General features: G+C 33.3%; 2 protein-coding genes across 5 annotated transcripts in view; both read left to right on the forward strand.

Moving 5' to 3' along the window:
- On the forward strand, positions 1–3,957 carry LOC108692223 (CCR4-NOT transcription complex subunit 7). 3 transcript variants are annotated; one of them, XM_018200400.1, is made up of 8 exons: positions 1–148; positions 572–657; positions 847–936; positions 1,426–1,611; positions 1,715–1,874; positions 1,987–2,263; positions 2,352–2,492; positions 2,784–3,957. In XM_018200400.1, exons 3-8 carry the CDS (start codon positions 927–929, stop codon positions 2,910–2,912), a joined length of 903 nt encoding a protein of 300 aa, XP_018055889.1. In that variant the 5' UTR covers positions 1–148; positions 572–657; positions 847–926; the 3' UTR covers positions 2,913–3,957. The 3 variants fall into 3 exon arrangements, with proteins under 3 accessions (XP_018055889.1, XP_018055888.1, XP_018055890.1); XM_018200399.1 differs by lacking the exon at positions 847–936 and having other exon boundaries at positions 2,784–3,953; XM_018200401.1 differs by lacking the exons at positions 1–148; positions 572–657 and adding an exon at positions 678–766.
- Positions 3,958–4,271: 314 nt separating this feature from the next.
- The window catches only part of LOC108692241 (protein mesh), an 11,578-nt gene continuing 5,018 nt past the window's right edge, over positions 4,272–10,831 (forward strand). For both annotated transcript variants that reach the window (XM_018200417.1, XM_018200416.1), the window contains exons 1-11: positions 4,272–4,742; positions 5,302–5,543; positions 5,953–6,140; positions 6,255–6,570; positions 6,854–7,022; positions 7,097–7,354; positions 7,854–8,050; positions 8,118–8,263; positions 8,341–8,622; positions 9,172–9,641; positions 10,121–10,395. In XM_018200417.1, coding sequence (XP_018055906.1) covers positions 4,319–4,742; positions 5,302–5,543; positions 5,953–6,140; positions 6,255–6,570; positions 6,854–7,022; positions 7,097–7,354; positions 7,854–8,050; positions 8,118–8,263; positions 8,341–8,622; positions 9,172–9,641; positions 10,121–10,395 — 2,967 coding nt within the window. In that variant the 5' untranslated portion in view covers positions 4,272–4,318. The remainder of the gene's footprint in view (positions 4,743–5,301; positions 5,544–5,952; positions 6,141–6,254; positions 6,571–6,853; positions 7,023–7,096; positions 7,355–7,853; positions 8,051–8,117; positions 8,264–8,340; positions 8,623–9,171; positions 9,642–10,120; positions 10,396–10,831) is intronic.

Raw genomic sequence — 10,831 nt, forward strand, 5'->3', positions numbered from 1 at the left:
GACCGAAGCGCCCGTCGCGCGTACTGAGCTCGTGAGGTAAAGAAGTCGTTTAAACCGTTCATGATTTGACACGGCAAGATAGTGGGTGCAGCCTCGATTAAATCGTTTTGCGCTCAGATTGCTGACCAGGAATATATCATACTGCAAGGTACGGATTGCCGCACGGTGCTGTCCGTGCACCTCGTGGAAGACGTTCTCTGCTTATTCCAAGGGGGGGGCACATAACCCCTCTCGGTTCCCCAGTAAACTTATTTAACAAATAACGAGTTCTGCTGCCCCGCGTCGTTCTCCCACGGTGTTCTCGCACGCGTGTTCACTCGTGTTCTCGTGCCGGTCCGCGTTTCATCCTTGCGCAACGTCCACTGTGATGAACTGTTGTTGTTTACCCGCGATCCATAACCTGTCTTGCCTGTATAATAGTAATAGTGACTGAGGATCCAGTGCTAGCTGTTATTATTAATGATACGTAGTTCCCATACGATGCAGATGACATTTCAAGTTTCTCTTGGTCACTAACAGTTTGCAGGCGTTACGTAAGAGGTTGTTTCACTGATTATTCACAAATTTCCAGTGATATGAAGAAGGAAAGACCGTGACAGAAGGAATTTGAAGACAAGCATAGCCCCGGTGAATGCAGGAATATGCCTTCAGCTACCGGTGTGTACAAGCACGATGTACATTTGATCTCTATTTGCAACGTAAAGAAAATGTAGTAATCATATATGATCTTTGCGATGATACTGGATAACGCTTTATAGATTAAAGAGTTACGTATACTGGATCAGGAACATTAAAAGTGAAATCTTTATATATTCAATTGATAATTGAAAGACATACGCATTACAGGAATATGGAAGCAAAGTAGATAAAGGACGAGTTTCGAGTGGATGAAAAGATAGATGTAATAAAGGAAATAGAAGTCTCATATGACATTGTGTTAGTATGTGAAACTATTGAAAAACATGCATTTGTCAGTACCAGAGAAGATGTGATTTTTTTGCAAAATTTGTGAAGAACATATATTTGTTTGAAGCTGCAGTTCAAACAATCAATTTAACGTTAAAAAAAATTTATCGTTAATTGATTGAAAATTATGTAATTATATTACGAATAAAGAAGTCATTTTTGGAGGATGTGTATTTATAATTCTGTATAAATATGAATATTGTATGAATATTTAATTCTATTTCAAAGAGATTTTTGTTATAAAAATTTCACTTTTATGTTCCTGGTACTCAAGTCTTATGATAGCAGTCTGTAAAATTAAATATATATATTTCATATATTTTGTCAAATATTACACTAACAACAAATTAATTAAAGAATGAAAAGAGAAGCATAGAATATTTTTATTATTTCTATATATCTAATATTTAATGATATTATTTTGTTGTGAAATGAATTTTGTTATGAATGAACTTTTAGGTGGGACCAACCAAATAGGGCAGCAAAAGGGAGGAGGGAATATGCCCAGTAATGAAGAATGTGGAATCAGAGATGTATGGGGACATAATCTAGAAGAGGAGTTTCGTACAATTCGTCAAGTCGTACAACAATATCAGTATATCGCAATGGATACAGAATTTCCAGGTGTTGTAGCTAGGCCTATTGGTAAGAATGCATATTTTTGTATTCCATATAAAATAAAAATTCCATAATGGAATATGTTACTTTTGGAAGCATGTGCAAATTGCAAGTTTTTTATTTGGAACAGGAGAATTCAGAACCAATGCCGACTATCAATACCAGCTCTTACGTTGCAATGTAGATCTTCTACGAATAATTCAACTTGGTCTCACATTCCTTGACGAATCGGGGAATACGCCGGGCGGTAGCTATACAACATGGCAATTTAATTTTAAATTCAACTTACAGTAAGTGTATGTTATTAACATTAACCTAATTCTTAATTTAAGATAATTCAAAGTTTTTTAAATTTTTTTAAAAATAATTCCGGTAATAAGGTGTGTATTTTATTGTTACTAGTGAAGACATGTATGCACAGGATAGTATAGATATGCTACAAAATAGTGGTATACAGTTCAAAAAACATGAAGAGGAGGGCATTGATCCTTTAGAATTTGCTGAGCTATTAATGACATCAGGAATTGTTCTTGTTGATGACATAAAATGGCTATCTTTTCATTCTGGCTATGACTTTGGTTACTTACTGAAACTCCTGACGGATCAAAAATTGCCACAGGAAGAAAGTGAATTTTTCGAGCTTCTTAGGATATACTTTCCGACGATATATGATGTAAAAGTGAGTTGTTTTGTTAAAAAATAAATAAATAAAATTAATTAAGAATAAACGAAATATAAAAAATACGTTTTATTTTTATATTACATAGTACTTAATGAAATCGTGCAAGAACTTGAAAGGCGGTTTACAAGAAGTGGCAGAACAGTTGGAAATTCAAAGAGTAGGTCCTCAGCATCAAGCAGGTTCTGATTCCCTTCTTACTGGAATGGTCTTTTTTAAGATGCGAGAAGTAAGTAAAATTAAATTGCTAATACAGTATAAACTTTAATAATAAACTTTAATAATAAATTTTAATAGAAACAGCTAAATTAAATTACTAAATTTAGTTTAATAATATATAATTTGTCAAATAAAATTATAAAAATAATACGTAATAATATTACGTTCTTAGATTGCGAGTTCTTAGTATGCGAGTCAAAATCAGGATATAAGATATCTTTAAAACGTCTTATGTCTCGATTTTGGTCATATCTAGATTTATATACGTAAAGTTCTAATTTGTTTCTGACTTTTATTTTAGATGTTTTTCGAAGATAATATTGATGATGCAAAATATTGTGGACATCTCTATGGTTTGGGAACATCATTTGTCATGAACGGATCTGGCGGATATATGGACAGTAATGGAGATAATGCCTCAACGTCGTAATGTTAAAGAAAGAATCAACCGTAACAGAGAGATTATTTCATTACAAATAAAATGTTATAAAAAAGTCTTTTCACTTAATGATGAAGTGTGGTTCATATCCGCAATATTATATTGACATCATTGCTGTAGGTTCCATTCGCGAAAAACAATTTAGACGTGTCTCTTTAAGATCTCTCTCTTTTTTTTAATTTTTTTTGAATTCTTTCTGTGACTTTTATAGATTTCTTCTGTGATACGTACCATCAATTGAAAAGATTTACAACAGCATAAAAAATGTAATATAATTTTTTGTAAACATTTGGACAATATTGATATAAGATACCGTCGCAGTACAAAAATTCCATAATTTCCCCTACTTTTAAGATCCTTGCCGTATACATATTTAACTACTCGAATGATGCATAAAAAAAGCGAGAAAGTTGCTTAACATACCCAAACCAAACATAATTTACAGCTAAACGTATTAGTAATGTTTGATGTGTTCGACATTTACAGAAATATTTCGTAACCGATTTTTTTGCAACTTGTTACAAACATTAAGCAGATATACATCTCATTATCGTATATGAATAATACGATTAATAATGAAAAGATGTGTTTCTCTCTCTTGTTGTAAAAAAATATTTAATCGTTGAATATGAACTCGTCGAACATTATTGATGCACCCTATACACAAGCAGACGTATCTATTACTGTTAATATGTATATTTATTCTATGATGCATTTGTAGCGCGATACATTTTAAACGCGAAAAATTCGTATTATATATTTTAAAAAACTGCAATGGAGGAAAGTACACCGTTTTTAGGCTGTCCGCGATTTTAAGTTGAATATATAAAATATATTAATATAAGAGCATCATACATTTTTATTATGCATATAACGGATACCGTAAGTGATGCGTTAATGTAAAAAAAGTAATACGACTTTAAAGATGAAGTAGCCTTCATATATAATATTTGCTTATATACTGCACGTGTTTTATTGTAAAACCTGTCGTCCTCAAGAATGCAAGAAAGAATAAAAAGATTTTAGTACATTTTCGAACTAATCGTACTAAAAATATCTGCTTTGTAAATATGACAGTTGCAAAAATCGAATAAATAATTTGCCTTTAAAAAGACGAATTTTAATCTATTTACGACAGTAAATTGTAAACAACAATCGTTTTCGTATCGACGAAATATGTTTTCTCGTAAGTGGAAACGCCCTTCTTGTAAGTAGAACGTACAGGTCCTTACTTTCCCGTTCATTCTACGCACTCATCTGTAGTAAAGAGATAATGTTATCATATTAGAGCCGATGATATCAGTACCTGTTATCGCGACCTGTTACTTGAATCCGAGTATTCAGTCTCGTTGTGCGTATTAAAGTAATTAGTCGGTACACCACCGCGCTCTACGAAAATGCGACCTCGAGCGTCGTGGAAAGAGCTCGATTGCATTTTCGCATTATTAAAATGGATCCTTCTTCTCGCCTGTCTTCTCTCATTAACACCACGTAGCATTATCGCGCAAAATGAAAATGAGACGTTCGAAAGTGCATTTGGATTGAATTTACCTGAATCGAATGAAAACCTAATTGCGAAGGAGAACGTCGATTTGCCACCACAAACGAAGGAGGTTCCTTTAGAGGCCGAAGATCTAGCTGTGGAGGAGAAAGAGTTAATTCCTGTTGAAAAGAAAGACGACGTAGAAAGTTCGGTGCAAGTTTTGACGGAAGTTGAAAATGCTTTTGCAGCAAAAGGCGAGTCCGCAGTGGATTCGCCCACCGTTCAAATAGCTTCCGGTAGAATAGCGAACGAAAAGAATGGAAAATATGTAAGATACGGTAAGTAATTCGTTATCAGTGGGCGTGACCATCGTTTCGCAATCAGTATAATATTAAGCAACAATAGTTGCTTAATTGCTTGCTGAATTCATTTTCTATCAATTTCTCTTTTGAAACGATTGCATTTTTCTGAATTGCTCTATTTCTGAAACGGTCATTTAAAATAATCTGACATGAGTCTCAACATTCTCAAGTTCCTGTGTACTTTTTACCTCGCGCACTATAAAAGAAAATCCATATCATTGCTTATCACACGGTGTATTTATCAGTTACTCACTTTAATGTGAATCGAGGATGATTCATTGGAGACGAGCCATTTTGATAAATCATAAACTCGTATGGATTAATGATTTAATTAAAGATTGGTTTTTAGTCAAATGCTTTGATTATTTACATTTATTCTTAATATTGCAATGATATTGCAATATTATACATGTGATTAAGAATGAAATTCTTGTTCGAATAAAAATATATAAAATATTTACAATAATTGTTGAATAAATATTGTTTAATATTATGCAATAAATGATCGATCCCCTTTTTCGATGCATACTTACAGATTCAGATTCACCTGACGCTAATAGATACGCGCCTCGTCCGGATGATAATCCACCGTATTATGAAATACCAAAAGATAGATTGGAAAAAATTCGATCTGAATTCATGTACTGGTATTTTGATAAAGGTGGTGCTGATGATATGGGCGATTACCAATCAGCTCTGCAGGCGACAAATCTGCAGATCCATAAAAACTTGAATTTCCAGTTACCTTTCTTCGGCTTTAGATACAACTATACAAGAGTACGAGACCATTTTTATAATTATTTATATAATTTCTAATATCATAAATAATATTAATATTAACATTAATATTTACATACGTTAATTTAAAATCTGAATTCATCAATTGAATATCCGAACGTCGATATCCTTTGTAACAATAAAATTGAAACGTAAGTCAAATATTAGAGGATAGTGACAGAAGCGTAATCGAAGTTTCTAAAAAATGTTTTTTTGACGTTTTCTTTTACATTCATTGTCTTAATTTTTCTAAAAGCTTCGTTTATGCTTTTTTAGAAATTCTTCCCTTTTATTTACGTTTTGGCTTTATTTTTGCCGGATGTTCGTCATCCATATACATTTAAAAAAGAGATAAAATAAAAATTTGCTTTCTGTTGAATATAATGTTAAATGAAATGTAACGTTTTAGTTAACTGTCAATGGGTACTTGGAGTTTAGTGACCCACCAGAGTACCTTACATACCCTCTGGTTTTTCCCGTTAAAGATTGGCCTAAAAAGAATGACCCTGCTTTTATCGGCATTTTCTTCAGTAAATGTCGCATAGGAATGTTAAGAGAAAACGATATCGATCGTAGGAAACCGGGAGTGTATTTTAGGTATGGATATATAAACTTTAAAAATTAGCGTATCATTTTGGAAATTTTTATTATTTTATACATGGATTTCTCAAAAAGCCGAAGAGATTTACGAAAAATAATTGTGCTCTTTAGGCTCGAGAGGGATTTGCAATCGAGAACCGATCAGTTCGGCGTAGAAATGCGAGAGCGTGTCATGTGGGACATCCGTGAGGGTGTTGTTGGCGCTGATTCATTCATACCCAAACACGCTCTTATTGCAACGTGGAAAAATATGTCCTTCACGGGTGGTATCGATCTATCTCTTCAAACAACTAACACATTTCAGCTAGTTTTGGCTACTGATGAAGTCTTCACTTATGTTATCTTTAATTACCTTACCATTAAATGGACGAGTCATACCGAAGCGGGCGGTGATACAACACAAGGCGAAAATGGAGTCGCTGCATTTGTAAGCAATCGCGGAATAAGGATAAATTTTATATCATATATTTTACTTCAATTTTACGCAATCCAAGTTAATTATCAAGTCAATAAAAATATCATAAAATATCATAAAGACGTTTGAGACATATACATATCTAAAAAATCTGAAAGACATTATAAAAACATTTTCTTCTCTTGTGTGTTGTTTGGGAAAGTAAAATTCTAGCAGTGCAAAATAAGAACTATTTCGAAAGAATAAAGATCCATTTGATAAAACATAAATTATTTGCAAAACTCATTCATCACAGGTAGGATTTAATGCTGGAAATGGTACTCAAAGCTACGAGTATAAGCCTTATTCTCAGGCAACCACAATCCGTGATTTAACAAGCCGTGGCTGGGCTAATGGTTTTCCAGGACGACATATTTTTAGGATAGATGAAAAAATAATGCTGGGCACCTGTAATAAAGACATTGGTAAAAGAGCAATTGTTTTTAATAATTATTAATTAAAGAATGAATAAATATTTTCATTGTGTGATAATGCACAGCCGGAGCTCATCTGCCGCTGGTTTTCGCTCCGGAATCTGGAAACATGTTAGGAGGTACCGTCGTCAACATCACCGGTCCGTGTTTCAACGAGAGTCAAAAGATCAAGTGCCGTTTCGAAAACGAAGTAGTGATGGGTACAGTAGTAGACAGGAATCGCGCGATTTGCGTACAACCGTTCTTGAAGTATGAAGGTTACATACGTTTTTATATTGCCATCGATAGTGGTACTTACGATTGGAAGGGAAAATATTTCGTCGGTAAGATCTCTCTTCTACATCATAATAATTTTTACTCTAAAAAATATGTATATGAATTTCACATTATGTGGTATTTATATAATTCTCACCATATAAACACCAACACGATGTACATTTAACATGGCATTAAATCCATATCATTTATGTTGGTGTTATATATAAAAATATGGATACGAATTTTTAAATCATGAATTACTTTAAATATATAATTTAAATATATAATTTAAATATATAATTTAAATATATAATTTAAATATATAATTTACCATATTGATATAAACACTAACATGATGTAAATTTAATATCATGGAGCCTATGATGTTAAATTTGTATCATGTTGATGTTTATATCAACAGTGAAAATTATATTTAAGATTTATGTTGTTAAATACACACTCCATATTTTTTTGAAATGTGTATACGTTTCTTCGACTATATTAATCATATGTAATAATGTTTCTATTATCTTCAATAAGATAGCGTATAACTTTTATTCATAGAAACTCCAGCAACGGCAACGGAGAGGATTTTCTTTACTGATAAGGAGGCCGTTCACTTGAAGAACCCGGAGGAAATAAAAATCACATGGAACGCGTATAATTTAACTACCAATTTCGGAGCAGGAATACAGATATCCTTATGGGGATACAGAGAGACCAAGACCACACCCGAATTTGAATACATAACGGTTTTAGAGGTTTGTCCAAGACAATCTGAAACGGTGAAAAGATGAAATAGCGGTAAAATTATTATATACATTTCAGAGATCGCATACCAATATTGGTAACTATGTCATCAAACCAGTCAAATACAGGGACGAGTACAATCCATATCATATGGACATGGTGTTTGGCTTTATTCAAATCAACTTGACCGAACCGCACTTATACTCCGGACTATCGATAACACCGTAGGTTTATTAAGATAAAATATTTATATTCTGATGGTTTGTTTAAGATCGCGTTTAAAGATTTTAATCTTATATAGGAGTTTATGGAGCAGGCCGATTCCGCTCGGTTGGTATTTCGCTCCTCAATGGGAACGGCAATATGGGTCACGATGGGCTGCGAAAATCTGTGACAAATGGATTATGCATGATCGATATCTCAAAAACTTTGCCGCCGAAGTGGCGCTTTGTCCTTGCATCCTAGATCATGCTTTGTACGACAAAGGTCGCTTTCTTCCGGATTACAATTGTGACAAAGACTCAAATATAGATTGCTATTATAATCAACGTGCGACTCACTGTGTGAGAACAGGTGCGCCCAAGTAAGTAAAGCCTTTCCGTTTGGGAAGGACACTCTATTTCTTACACACGCATATTTCATACATATATTGCTGCGATAAAAGTGACACATCTTAAGCAACTTTTCAATAAAGCATTTTTTAAATTCTGATTTAGAACATTTTAATTAGAATAGAGTAAATATGCAATTTTTCTAATTTTACTTTCTTTCCTGTTATACTTTCAATTATAATGTATTCCTGATAAAACTATGAGTTCTTAAAATTCGAGTACTGCTAGTTTAACGCAAATTTCTTATCAAAGTAATAAGAGATCGTAATAAGGGATGAAACACTTTTTCATATAAGTGAATGAGTTACATATTGTTTTTACACAAAAATATGTTAGTCTTAATAGATCGATTTCTTTGAAAAATGTTAATATTTTATTATTTGTTACTTTTATTAACGATATGGCAACTAATTGATATCTCGAACAAAAGCATTTACTTATAAATCACAATAAAGTACTACTTACTATACAACAGCTTAACATATAAACTCTTGATGCACTGCTTACTCCTACTATTTTAGTTTGGACGGTTCGGAGCAACAATGTTGTTACGATCAAAACGGTTTTCTCATGCTGTCTTATGATCAGCAATGGGGATCGCGACCGCATCGATCTCACAATTTGGGCTTCTTCCCGTGGAATGAGGCTAACAAGGTCCCGACTCTGTCGCAATGGTGGCACGATGTAGTGCCTATGTATGCGTGTTGTCTCTGGCAGGAAGAACAGGCTGTCGGTTGCGAGACATTCCGATTTGAACGGAGACCGTCGCAGGATTGCATTGCCTATCAATCGCCGGGAGTGTCAGCGATATTCGGTGATCCTCACTTCGTCACGTTTGATGGTATTGAATATACCTTTAATGGTAAAGGCGAGTTCGTTCTGCTACGAGTGAATGATGTCAGAGATAAACTCGACGTACAAGGTAGATTTGAGCAAATACCGAAGAATATCTATGGTGACGTAATGGCAACGCATCTTACCTCGGTAGTAGGTAAGCTGTTAGGTTCTGCTGTTCTACATGAAAATTTTCTGACGTTCTGTTAGCAACTTTCCAGGTTCAAATTGCTTTCTTAATCCTTTGAAACTAACAGTGAATCTATTTGACCTCATTCTTTGTATTATATCTGCAATTTAAATTATTATTAATAAAATAAACATACACACTGCAATGTTATAAAATCATAAATTATATTATTAAAATAAATTTAGTATTTATACACACGCACACAAGTTATATTATTTTAATTTCTTAAAATTAATTAATGTTGTTTAGCATATAATTAATTAACTGGATCTCACAGACTCAGCGTAATCAATAACTAATGTGTCGTTACTAATGTTGATCATCTTTATCTCATCATCTTTAGAGGGTTAAAGTGATCTTTCGGCCTTTGTCTAATATTAATACCGCTTACATTACATTAATAATAATGTATGTAATAATGTGATGATAATTAATATATCTTGCAGTGAGAGGTAATAATTCCGCTACCATCGAAGTTCGTTTGAGACCCAAGCATGCGCAATGGCGATATCGGCTTGATGTCTTCGCAGATGGTCAAAGAATATACTTCGACAGACCAGCCTTAAAATTCCAACATTTCCCCGGGGCTGTCGTTTACACTCCCACGTATATTTTGAATCAGAGCGAGGTTATTATTATGCTCGATACTGGTGCTGGTGTAGAAGTCATTGAGAACGAAGGATTCTTATGCGCTCGAACATATCTACCATGGACATATGTGGTAAGAAGAGAATGATTTTTTTCTATTACATAGTATAAGGATTGAAATTAATATACATATAAATATACAGTAAAAAAACGGTTATAGTTTAGGGCCAAAATGTGTAATGGAAATGTATGAAATCGGTCAATCTTTATAGATTTAAACGTGCTGAACTCGAATATAAAGTTTGAAATTCTCCAAAGTCCGGAGAACTTTGTGCAAATGCCATTTTTCTGCAAAAAAAATTGCACTTTCACAAAATTCTCCAGACTTTGGAGAATTTTAAGCTTTACTTTGCAGCAAAATATTTCTGTTATACTCTTAAAAATTGCAATTTTTTTGCAATGTAAAAGTCAATGTTACACGACAATAACACAAACAAAACAAAGATGAATGTTCGTAATAAAATAAAAAATATTATATATATTATATAACAAAAAAAATTTTTTTAATA

This window comes from Atta colombica, unplaced genomic scaffold (genome assembly GCF_001594045.1).
Source record: "Atta colombica isolate Treedump-2 unplaced genomic scaffold, Acol1.0 scaffold66, whole genome shotgun sequence".
Lineage (NCBI taxonomy): Eukaryota > Metazoa > Arthropoda > Insecta > Hymenoptera > Formicidae > Atta > Atta colombica.

What these genes read in the sequence shown, in the direction of transcription:
- LOC108692223 (XM_018200399.1), top strand. An exon ending in TGTTGTAGCTAGGCCTATTG is followed by an intron (nt 1,612 to 1,714) that starts GTAAGAATGCAT and finishes TATTTGGAACAG; the next exon opens with GAGAATTCAGAACCAATGCC. An exon ending in TCTTTTTTAAGATGCGAGAA is followed by an intron (nt 2,493 to 2,783) that starts GTAAGTAAAATT and finishes CTTTTATTTTAG; the next exon opens with ATGTTTTTCGAAGATAATAT.